At 43.2% G+C, this 12,647-nt stretch overlaps 1 protein-coding gene across 3 annotated transcripts in view; it reads right to left on the bottom strand.

Moving 5' to 3' along the window:
* The window catches only part of ITGAE (integrin subunit alpha E), a 71,361-nt gene that overhangs the window by 46,835 nt on the left and 11,879 nt on the right, over positions 1-12,647 (bottom strand). For all 3 annotated transcript variants that reach the window (XM_066262984.1, XM_066262982.1, XM_066262981.1), the window contains exon 2: positions 2,002-2,122. In XM_066262984.1, the coding sequence (XP_066119081.1) occupies positions 2,002-2,122 (121 nt within the window). The remainder of the gene's footprint in view (positions 1-2,001; positions 2,123-12,647) is intronic.

Here is a 12,647-nt window from a genome sequence, read left to right as displayed (position 1 = left end):
ACGTTCCACTCAGCCAGGGACCCTGAGCACCTCGCGTGGCTCTGCTGTCTGGACCCCGGGACCATGGCTCAGGTGTGCTGGATATGAAGGAAACCCACGGCCATTGTCCAAAAGCAAAGCCGCAGGGGTGGGCGTGGGAGGGAAGCAGTCTGCAGCATTGCCTGGGCACGGCTGGGTCGTAGAGCAGCACAGAAAAGCCCCGCGACCGTCATGAACAAGACAGGAGAGGAAGGATTGCTCCAGCTTAAAAGAGACTAAAGAGACACAACAATGACACAGGACACATAAACCCTGATTGGATCCCGGCTTTAAAATAAAGCAGTCCCATCACCAGTCATTCTAGTGAAACAGGGGAAAGACTGAAGACATGCTTCTCCATCAGCACACCACCACTGTCACCAGCTGATGTAATGCTGGTGCATAATTATTTATTTTATTTGCTTGCTTATTGTCCATCTCCCCTGAGCACAAGGTTTTTGTCTGTTTTGCTCACTACTGCATCTGCAGGACCTGGCTCACTGTAGATGCTCCGTACGAGTTCTGTTGAGTGAACGACCACTGTACATGTAATTCTACAACTTGCTTTTTTCTCCTTACAATATGTTTTGAGACCCATCTAGGTTAATACGCCTGCATGGCACGCATTTCATTCATTTCAGCTGCTGCTAGTACTGATCATGTAACTCCCAGCTTATTTCTTCCATGTTCCGAATGATGAGCACCTCCAGTCTTCTCACCACGCCAAGCGGGGCTGCCGTGATACCGCCACCGGAAACGTTCTCTAGGGTGGCATCCGGGAGTGGAAGCACTGAGTCCCAGGCCGCGTGCATCGTCAGCTTTACCACACATGGCGAAGCTGTTTTCCAAGGTGGTTACACTGATTTACGTTCTTGAAAGTTCCTGCATCACCACATCCTTACTGACAGAATGGTTTCAGATTTAAAGTTTTTTGTTTATCTAATGGGTGGGTACAGGTGATAGTTTAAAAATAGAAGATACTTTGATTGAGCTTTAATTTGGCCAGAAATGATGATAAACCCCTCATGGGCACGAACTCAAACAGTCTCCGCATCAGCCCTGTGAGGCAGGTGAGTCGCTCTGCCTCACTGCAGAATGAGAAACGGGCTGGGGGGGAGCTCCTTGCGGCCAGCATAGAGTCAGGCTGTCGCCGAACCACGGCCACCAGCCCCACAGCCGCCTCAGCCGCCACTCCCTCCTGACTCAGAGTTTCCATTTAAAAAAAATATTTTTTATCACTGACCAAAATTTCTACACTGAGCATGTGTTACTTTTGTTAGAGACAAAAGAACCTTAATAAACTTTATTTAAAAATGCTTTTGGGTCCTGGCCAGTTGGCTCAGTGGTAGAGTATCAGCCCAGAGTGTGAATGTCCTGGGTTCAATTCCTGGTCAAAGCACACAGGATTAGTGTCCATCTGCTTCTCCACCCTTCTCCCTCTCGCTTCACTTCTCTCTCTCTCTCTTTTTCTCTCTCTCCCCTCTCCTCCTGCAGCCATGGCTCGACTGGAGCAAGTTGGCCCTGTGAGCTGAGGATGGCTCCATGGCCTCTGCCTCAGGCACTAAGAAGAGCTCAGTTGCTGAGCAATGGAGCAACACCCCCAGATGGACAGAGCATCGCCCCCTAGTGGGCTTGCCAGGTGGATCCTGGTCGGGCACATGCAGGAGTCTGTCTCTGCCTCCCCTCCTCTCATTGAATCAAACAAACAAACACACACAAAAAAAACACTTTTAAAGTACCCCACCCCCATCTCAGCAGTGAAGAAAGAAGCCAGGTAAGGAGAAGGGCTGGAGTGGACGGGCCTGGAGTTCACAGCCTCCTTCCACCTTCTCTCTCTCTCCAGTATGCCCTTGGGACAATGCAGGTACGAGGAGGTTCTCTCCAGACTGTGGGGGTGGGGTGTCAAGGCCTTCTCTGGGGCCTCCTCTGGCTCCCTGTCAGCCCCCTCAGTCCTCCGCTGCCTGTGTGCCGGGTCCCACTCACCAGGTCTGGTTGCTGCTGGGGTCTTGGTGCAAGAGGGAGCTGAGCACATAAGGCCCGCCTCCCTCGGGAGTCACCCAAGTCCGGGCCACATCCACATTGAAGGCCATTAGAGGAGCCAGGCCTACGAAGAGAAGAGCAATATTTAACAAGACAGGCACCTGCTGAGGCTGTGGCTGGGCCTGTTTGCCCAATATTCCATCAAAGCTTTCAGTGTCACCGCCCTCACTGTACAGAGGAAAAAAGCAAGACTCCCAAGGACTTTTTTTATTCAGGAACAGGCTCTGCTAACCCAGAGCCCCTGCCTTCCCACCAGATCTAGCTGTGTCGGCTCCAAGTTCCCTCACCCAGGAGGCCTTCCCTGGATCTCCCCCGAAACACTTTCCACTTTCTCACACCTCCCACTGTGTACTTCCTGTACCTGTCACTTAGTATACATGTTCATCACAGTGTCTTTGTCACAAAGATATAATCAACTTTGAGCCCCAGAGCAATGATCTGCATACATTCAGACTATGTACCCCCAAGTGAATTGAGAGAAAATATACAGTATGTCCTCAAAAATACCTGCACTGCCCTGGACAGGTAGCTCAGTTGTTTAGTGTCCTGCTGAAATGCCAAGGTTACAGGTTCGATCCCCAGTCAGGGCACATACAAGAATCAACCAATGGCCTGACCAGGTGGTGGTGCAGTGGATAGAGCATTGGACTAGGATGTGGAGGACTCAGGTTCGAGACTCCGAGTTCACCAGCTTGAGCACGGGCTTATCTGGTTTGAGCAAAGCCAGCTTGGACCCAAGGTTGCTGGCTTGAGCAAGGGGTCACTCGGTCTGCTGTAGCCCCCTGGTCAAGGCACATATGAGAAATCAGTCAATGAACAACTAAGGAGCTGCAATGAAGAATTGATGTTTCTCATCTCTCTCCCTTCCTGTCTGTCTGTCCCTATCTGTCCCTCTCTCTTACTCTCTCTGTCTCTGCCACACACAAAAAAAGAATCAATGAATGCACAAGTGAAACAATAAATTGATGTTTCTCTCTCTTTCCTTTTTCTCTAAAATCAATCAATAAAGAAAAAAATTAAATACACAGTCCCAAACTAGAAACAACCCAAATGCCCATACACCGGGGAAGGGACAAACTACCTAACTGTGGTATATCCAGACAATGGAATATTACTCGGGAATGAAAAGGAAAAGTCAACCGACACATAGCAACATGGGTGAATCACAAACACCATTAGGCTAAGTGGAAGAAGCCTCACATAGAAGAGTCTCTACTATCGAATTCCATTTGTATAATAGTCTAGAACCAGCAAAACTAAGCTGTAGTAAAAAATATTGCCTGGAGGGATGAACTGGGATGGAATAGGAAAGAACTTTCTGAGGTGATGGAAATATATCTTATAACAGTTTAGATTACAAAGGTGTGTGCATTTGTCAAAAACATACTGAATGGTCCACTTAAAATCTGTGCATTTTGCTGTATGTAAATTTTACCTAAAAAAAAACCTATAAATATTGAACTCTAATTGATATGTATGCTGAAATGTTAAGGGGTGACGTGTACTAATGTTAGCAATTTACTTTGAAATGCATCTAAATATAAGGTTGCTTGGTGGGTGGATAGATGAGTGAATATATATATTTTTATATAATGTATAATATATATATAAATATATATTGTATATAATATGTGATAATGCAAAAATAAAACGTTGACAGTTACAGGCCCTGGCCGGTTGGCTCAGTGGTAGAGCATTGGCCTGGCGTGCAGGAGTCCCAGATTTGATTCCCAGCCAGGGCACACAGGAGAAGCGCCCATCTGTTTCTCCACCTCTCCTCCTCTCCTTCCTCTCTGTCTCTCTCTTCCCCTCCCGCAGTCAAGGCTCCATTGGAGCAAAGTTGGCTCAGGCGCTGAGGATGGCTCCATGGCCTTTGCCTCAGGTGCTAGAATGGCTCTGGTTGCAACAGAGCAACGCCCCAGATGGGCAGAACTTCGCCCCCTGGTGGGCATGCCAGGTGGATCCTGGTCAGGCACATGCAGGAGTCTGTCTGACTGCCTCCCTGTTTACAACTTCAGAAAAATTAAAAAATTAAAAAAAAAATGTTGACAGTTGTAAAAACCTACATGTGATATGTGTTTGTTTGCTATGCAATTTTTTTCAAGTTTTCTGTTTGAGATTTTTCATTAAAAATATTGATATATCCAGATTACTCTTCAAAGAAGCTGTGTAAATTCATACTCAAATGAGGAGGCCTGTTTCCTCACAGCATTTGAGGTTATGTGCAGCCTTTTCATTCTTTTTTTTTTAAAGTGAGAGATAGAGAGACAGGGACAGACAGGAAGGGAGAGAGATGAGAAGCATCAACTCTTCTTGCAGCACCTTAGATGTTCATTGATTGCTTTCTCATATGTGCCTTGACTGGGGGGGCTCAAGCCAGCAACCATGGAGTCATGTCTATGATCCCATACTCAAGCTGGTGACTCAGCTTATGTGAGCCTGCACATAAGCTGGATGAACCCATACTCAAGCAGCAACCTCAGGGTTTCAAACCTGTGTCCTCAGCGTTGGAGGCCTATGCTCTATCCACTGTGCCACCATCTGGTCAGGCTTGCTCTTGTTTTAAAAGACTGTCTTATTTTTTTCCAAAACTATATTTTTGAGTGAGGTGAAGCCCCTTATTATAAATTCATCTACTGCTTATTCATATGTTATATTTGATGAGGCATTTGTTTGCTTATTTATCTGTAACATTTTGAATTCAAAAGAAATTGTCAGTGTGTTAGATCGTGTTTCTTTCTCAGCCATTTGGCATGTGGTATTTTTTCCCACATCTATAATTTTTATGGAGTCAGATTATTTTTCTTTCATGACTTTTGAGTTTTGTGCCATACTTCCCTACACAAGAGATTGTTTTTCAATTCACTTGATGTTTTCTTTGATATTTTGTTTTATTTCTTATGCTTGAATCTTTAGTTCATCTAGATTTTATTTTGAAGTGCAATAGGAACTCGGCTTTACTTTTTCTCCTCCCTGATGAAAGTATCTCAACGTTAGCCCCACAGATGTGAAATACGACTTTGTCATTCTCAGAATTCTCATATGCTTTGGGGACTCTCTCAGGACTGAGTCCTGCCTCACGGACCTCATTGTTTCTGACTTGGACACATTCAATAGTCACCCTGACCTTTCTCTTCCAAGACTTGTCCCTCTGGCTATATCCTCTCTATCAGCTACCAGAAAGAATTCTTAAAACCATGGTCTGACTATGTCATTCCACTGCTTAAAATTTGATATTTACATGGAAAAAGGAAAGGTATCACTTCAATTACTGTTCGATTAACTTTCTGCTCAGTGGCTCTTAAAAGGCTATACCACTTCTGAACAACACCCCTATTTTATGATTGTATAATGACTGATACAGTGTATTCCCTGAATACACTAAATAAACATACCATAACAAATGCTATTCTGACATCACATTTTCAGGGAATAAACACACTCACCAATGTACTTTTTTTTAAGCAAGAGAGAAAGAGAGGGAGACAGAGACAGAGACAGAAAGGAAAGGAAAGAGATGAGAAGCATCAATTCGTGGTTGCAACACTTTAGTTGTTCATTGATTGCTTTTCATACATGCCTTGACCAAGGGCCTCCAACCAAGCCAGTGACCACTTGCTCAAGACAGCAACCTTTGGGCTTAAGCCAGTGACCATGGAGTCCTATCTATAATCCCACACTCAAGCTGGCGACCCTGCACTCAAGCTGGTGAGCCTGCACTCAAGCCTGAGACCTTGGGGTTTCAAACCTGGGTCCTTCGCATCCCAGGTCGATGCTCTATCCACTGCACCACAACTTCGTAAGGCTTACTAATTTACTTTAATATAATAGTTTTTAGCCCAGCTAAAGGAACAAATTTCCATTGCTTGGCTATGTTTGTATAAGCCCCAAATGCTCTGTTTTGCACATGCGTGCCAATTGGGAGGGATGGAGAGGTAGCATCTTCTGTAGTTCTGCTATTTCCGTGTGTTTCACAGTGCTTTCAGGGTTAGAACTTACTTTTCCCTCACGGTGTTTTTCTGTGCTATAATTTTATTTTTAAAGATAATTTGAGTGCAAGATAGTTATGGGTCTCCAGGGGGTTAAAAAACAGTGAAGAAATGGTGTAGAAAGAAATATGTACCTTCCTAATAATGACTCCCTCACACCCATCCTTCACCAGCCATGTTCATTTCCTCTTTGATGAGGACAATACACCTTCATTACAGTAAGTTGTACATATAAACTGCATCTTTATATTCAAATTATTGGGGTTTTAAAATATAAATTTGATTTATTTGTCAATTAAGAAAAAATTTTAAATTTTTTTATTTATTCATTTTAGAGAGGAGAGGGAGAGACAGAGAGAGAGAGGAGACAGAGAGAGAGAAGTGGGGGAGGAGCTGGAAGCATCAACTCCCATATGTGCCTTGACCAGGCAAGCCCAGGGTTTCGAACCGGCGACCTCAGCATCTCCAGGTCGACGCTTTATCCACTGCACCACCACAGATCAGGCAAGAAATTTTTCCATCAATAAAAATAATGTGGGCATTGGGTTGGATGGACTGCATTGCAATTTTTCATTGAAATTAATGAAAATATTTTTTCCAATGAATGGCTTTTCACTTAGCAGTAGAGATTTTAGGAACAAATTAAAGTAAGCAAGCAAAATATAGATTTACAGACCATGTTGTATTTTATATAAGAGAAGAAAATATATACACACAAATACGTTGTTCTTCATTCACTAGGTGGATATAACAATTTAAAAATCTGTATGTATCCAATAACATCACTTCAAAATATACATAGTGAAAATAGACTGAATTAAAAAGAAAAATATAAAAGTCAACAACCAAAGTGGGAACTTTAAATTTTAAAAAAAATTTAATGTTTATTTTATTGATTTTAGAGAGAAGAAGGGAGAGAGAGAGAGACAGGAACATCAATCTGCTCCTGTATGAGCCCTGACTGGGGATCAAACCGGCAACCTCTGTGCTTCGGGACGATGCTCTAACCCAGGGGTAGTCCACCTTTTTACACCTACCGCCCACTTCTGTATCTCTGTTAGTAGTGAAATTTTCTAACTGCCCACCGGTTCCACAGTAATGGTGATTTATAAAGTAGGGAAGTAACTTTACTTTATAAAGTTTATAAAGCAGAGTTACAGCATGTGAAAGCATATAATAATAATTACTTACCAAGTACTTTATGTTAGATTTTCGCTAAGTTTGGCAGAATAAAACAACTTACTATAGTTAAATCTATCTTTTTATTTATACTTTGGTTGTTCCGCTACCGCCCACCATGAAAGCTGGAACTCCCACTAGTGGGCGGTAGGGACCAGGTTGACTACCACTGCTCTAACCAAATGAGCTATCTGGTCGGAGCCAAAGTGGGAGACTTCAATTTTTAACAAATCTTTCATATTAGCTCTAAAAGCAAACAGAAAATCAGTAAGTATAGAAAAGATCTAAACAACACAGTTAAGAAGCTTAATTTAATTGACTGACAGAACACTGTATCCAACAATGGTAAAATAAGCATTCTTTGAAGTGCACAAAAAACATTTACCAAAATTGACCTATGCAAGTCTCAATAAATGCCAATAGCTTGAAATAACTCAGAATACATTCTCACACTCTAGTTAAACTAGAAATCAATAATGAAAAGAAAACTTTAAAAAGCCAAATGTTTTAGAAATAAATCTCTTTCTAAATGATCTAGGGTCAAAGATGAAATCATAATGAAAATTCTAAAATATTTTGAACTGAATGAGAATTAAAATATAACAAATCAGAACTCGCAAGAAACAGAGCAGTACTTAGAGGAAATGTACATCCCTCGATGCATATGTTAAAAAATGAAGAAAAGCTGCCCTGGCCGGTTGGCTCAGCGGTAGAGCATCGGCCTAGCGTGCGGAGGACCCGGGTTCGATTCCCGGCCAGGGCACATAGGAGAAGCGCCCATTTGCTTCTCCACCCCTCCGCCGCGCCTTCCTCTCTGTCTCTCTCTTCCCCTCCCGCAGCCAAGGCTCCATTGGAGCAAAGATGGCCCGAGCGCTGGGGATGGCTCTGTGGCCTCTGCCCCAGGCGCTAGAGTGGCTCTGGTTGCAACATGGCGACACCCAGGAGGGTCGCAACATGGCGACGCCCAGGACGGGCAGAGCATCGCCCCCTGGTGAGCAGAGCGTCGCCCCTGGTGGGCGTGCCGGGTGGATCCCGGTCGGGCGCATGCGGGAGTCTGTCTGACTGTCTCTCCCTGTTTCCAGCTTCAGAAAAATGCAAAAAAAAAAAAAATTTAAAAAAAAAAAAAAAAAAAAAAAGAAGAAAAGCTAGCCCTGGTCGGATGGTTTAGTTGGTTAGAGCATTGTTACAAAACACAAAGGTTATGGGTTCCATCCCCGGTCAGGGCACAGAGAGGAACAGATGGTTGTTTCTCTCTCTCTCCTTCCCTCTCACTAAAATCAATCAAAACATTAAAAAAAAAGAAACTAGGCCCTGGCCGATTGGCTCAGTGGTAGAGCGTTGGCCTGGCGTGCGGGAGTCCCGAGTTCGATTCCCGGCCAGGGCACACAGGAGAAGTGCCCATCTGCTTCTCCACCCCTCTCCCTCTCCTTCCTCTCTGTCTCTCTCTTCCCCTCCTGCAGCCAAGGCTCCATTGGAGCAAAGTTTGCCCGGGCGCTGAGGATGGCTCCATGGCCTCTGCCTCAAGCACTAGAATGGCTCTGGTTGCAACAGAGCAACGCCCCAGATGGGCAGAGCATCGCCCCCTGGTGGGCATGCCAGGTGGATCCCGGTCGGGTGCATGTGGGAGTCTGACTGCCTTCCCATTTCCAACTTCAAAAAAAAAAAAAAAAAAAAGGAGCTAAAAATCAATCATTTAAGCTTCTATCTCAAGAAGCTAAAATAAACAAACCAAACACAAAGAAATGACAAGAAGCAATAAAGAAACAAACATATATCAAGGAAATAGAAAATTTACCATAACAGTAGAGAAAATCAACAAAGCTAAAGTTTTGGGTTTTTTTTAATTAATAAAACCAATAAACTCCTAGTGAACTGATTAAGAAAAGAGAAAACACACAAAGAGGACATCAGAACAGGTCCCAAGAAATCTAAGAAATCATGAAAGGACAGAAAATACAACTTATTTCTAGCAAGCTTGACAACTTATGTGAAATGGACAAATTCCTTAAAATAAAAATTAACCAGAATTGACAAAATAAGCCTAATCCGAATAATCCCATATAAAAGAATATGAACCCATTATTAAATCTTTAGGATAGACTCTTCCAAACATTTGAAGCAGAAATACCAATCTTACCAAAACTATTCCAGAGAGTAGAATATGAGAGAACAATTTTCAATAATTTTTATGCCCACATAATATTGACATTAAAACCCAACTAGAGCCTGACCAGGCAGTGGTGCAGTGGATAAAACGTCGGACTGGGATGCAGAGGACCCAGGTTCGAGACCCCGAGGTCACCAGCTTGAGCGCAGGCTCATCTGGTTTGAGCAAAAAGCCCACCAGCTTGAACAAAAGGTCGCTGGCTCCAGCAAGGTGTTACTCAGTCTGCTGAAGGCCCGTGGTCAAGGCACATATGAGAGAGCAATCAATGAACAACCAAGGTGTCGCAATGTGCAACGAAAAACTAATGATTAATGCTTCTCATCTTTCTCCGTTCCTGTCTGTCTGTCCCTGTCTATCCCTCTCTCTGACTCACTCTCTGTCTCTGTAAAAAAATAAACAAATAAAAAAAAATTAAAGCCTGACCAGGGGGTGGCGCAGTGGATAGAGCGTTGGACTGGGATGCAGAGGACCCAGGTTCGAGACCCCGAGGTCGCCAGATTGAGCACAGGCTCATCTGGTTTGAGCAAAATTCCACCAGCTTGAGCCCAAGGTCGCTGGCTCCAGCAAGGGGTTACTTGGTCTGCTGAAGGCCCGCGGTCAAGGCACATATGAGAAAGCAATCAATGAACAAATAAGGTGTTGCAACTCGCAATGAAAAACTAATGATTGATGCTTCTCATCTCTCTCCGTTCCTGTCTGTCTGTTCCTGTCTATCCCTCTCTCTCTGAAAAAAAAAACAAAAAAAGAAAAGAAAAAAAACAACAAACCCAACTAGAGCACCACATGAAAGGAAAATTGACAACCACTCTCTTGAACATAGATGTAAAAATCCTATACAATATATTAATGAACCAAATCGAGGGATATATAAAAAGCACAAAACATCATAACCAAGTACAGTTTATTTCAGGAGTGCAAGAGTGGTTTGACATTTGAAAATGATTTGTTTGGCCCTGGCCAGTTGGTTCAGTGGTAGAGCATCAGCCCATTGTGTGGATGTCCCGGGTTTGATTCCTGGTCAGGGTACACAGGAGAAGTGTCCATCTGCTTCTTCACCCCTCCCTTCTTCTCTCTTTCTCCTCTCTCTCTCTCTCTCTCTCTCTCTCTCCCTCCCACAGCTATGGCTTGATTGGTTCAAACGAGTTGTCCTCAGGCGCTGAGGATGGCTTCGGTAGCCTCCACCTCAAGTGCTAAAAAAAGAAATGGCTCACGCAACTGGAGCAACAGCCCCAGATGGGCAGAGCATAACCCCAGTGAGCTTGTCGAGTGGATCCTAGTTGGGGTGCGTGTGGGAGTCTGTCTCTCTGTCCCTTCTCTCACTAAAATAAAAAATCATTTTTTTTAACGATGTATTTGCTTGACCAGGCAGTAGCACAGTGGATAGTGTCGAACTGGGATGTGGAGGACCCAGCTTTGAAGCCACAAGGTCACCAGTTTGAGCGCAGCTCATCTGGCTTGAGCATGGGCTCACCAGCTTGAACGTAAGGTCACTGGCTTGAGCGTGGGATCATAGACATGACCTCAAGGTCACTGGCTTAAAGCTCAAGGTCGCTGTCTTGAGCAAGGGGTCATTCGCTCTGTTGTAGCTCCCTCGTCAAGGAACATATGAGAAAGCAGTCAATAAACAACTAAGGAGGTTAAGGAGCCACAACAAAAAAATTGATACTTCTCATCTTTCTCCCTTCCTGCCTGTCTACCTATTTGTCTTTCTCTCTGACTCTCTCTGTCACCATAAAAAAAAAAAAATTATGTATTCATCAGTCACCAGAAAAAAAATTACATGATGGTTATGATAGATGCAGTAAAGGGCATTTGATAACATCCAGTATTTCTTTGTGATTTAAAACAATTGTAGCAAGCTAGGAATAGAAGAAAATTTCTATTTTTTTTTTTTTTGGATTTTTCTGAAATGAGAAGCAGGGAGGCAGAGAAACAGACTCCAGCATGCACCCAACCAAGATCTACCCCACAAGCCCACTAGGGGGCAATGCTCTGCTCACCTCAGACATTGCTCCGTTGCAACCAGAGCCATTCTAGTGCCTGAGGCGAAGGCCATGGAGCCATCCTCAGCACTAGAAGGGAATTTTTTTTTCTTGTGACAGAGACAGAGAGAGGGATAGATAGGGACAGACAGACAGGAAGGGAGAGAGATGAGAAGCATCAATTCTTCCTTGTGGCTCCTTAGTTGTTCATTGATTGCTTTCTCACATGTGCCCTGACCAGGGGGCCACAGCAGACAGAGTGACCCCTTGCTCAAGCCAGCGACCTTGGGCTCCAGCTGCTGAGCCTTGCTCAAACCAGATGAGCCTGTGCTCAAGCTAGCAACCTTGGGGCCTCAAACCTGGGTTCTCCGTGTCCCACTTCCACACCCCATCCACTACACCACTGCCTGGTCAGGCTAGAAAGAAATTTCTTTAATCTGATCAAGAATAGCCACAAAATGCCTTTAGCAAACATCATGCTGAACGGTAAATTATTGAAGGCTTTCTAAAATCAAGAATGAGACAAGGATGTTCATTCTTACCATTTCTCAACATTTTATTAGAGGTCTTAGAACAGTAAGTAAAGAAAAATACAGAGCATAAAATTTTTAAAGAAAAAAATGAAACTCTTTGCAGATGACATGATAAGGTAGATTGAAAAAGCCACCAGATCCATAAATATTGAGAATTAATAAGTACCTTTAGCAAGGTCACTGGATACAGAATCTCCATATACTATCATCAATGATCAAATAAAGAATGAAAAATTTAGAAGATGCCATTAACAAGACATTTAAAAAATTCAACACCTAAAAAGACATCTTAAAGATATATACAACTTCTACAACTGAAAACTATAGATTAAAAGAGATTAAAGAAGATATAAATAAATGGAGGAATAATGATCATGAATTGTCAATTATCACTGTATTAATCTATAGCTTAATATAATTCCAAGCAAAATCTCAGAAAATTATTGGTGGTGGGGGATATTAACAAGCCATTTAAAAAATTTATGTGAAAATGCATAGAGCAAGAAGAGTCAAGGTGAGTCCAGAAGGAGAATAACAAACCTGTAGCACTTATACTACCATTTACCAACATTTTGTAAAAAGTTATAGTTATTAAGACAGAATTATATTGGCACAAGAATAAACAAATAGACCAATGAAACAGAGAGCCCAGAAACATATGGTCACCTTACTTATTACAAAGGGGACAGCTGACGAACAGTGAGGAAAGAATGATCTCTTTAATAAATGGTGCTGAGGC

The sequence above is a fragment of the Saccopteryx bilineata genome, chromosome 2 (genome assembly GCF_036850765.1).
Source record: "Saccopteryx bilineata isolate mSacBil1 chromosome 2, mSacBil1_pri_phased_curated, whole genome shotgun sequence".
Lineage (NCBI taxonomy): Eukaryota > Metazoa > Chordata > Mammalia > Chiroptera > Emballonuridae > Saccopteryx > Saccopteryx bilineata.
The sequence above is the reverse complement of the archived record's forward strand: the minus strand, read 5'-3'. Positions and strand labels throughout refer to the sequence as shown.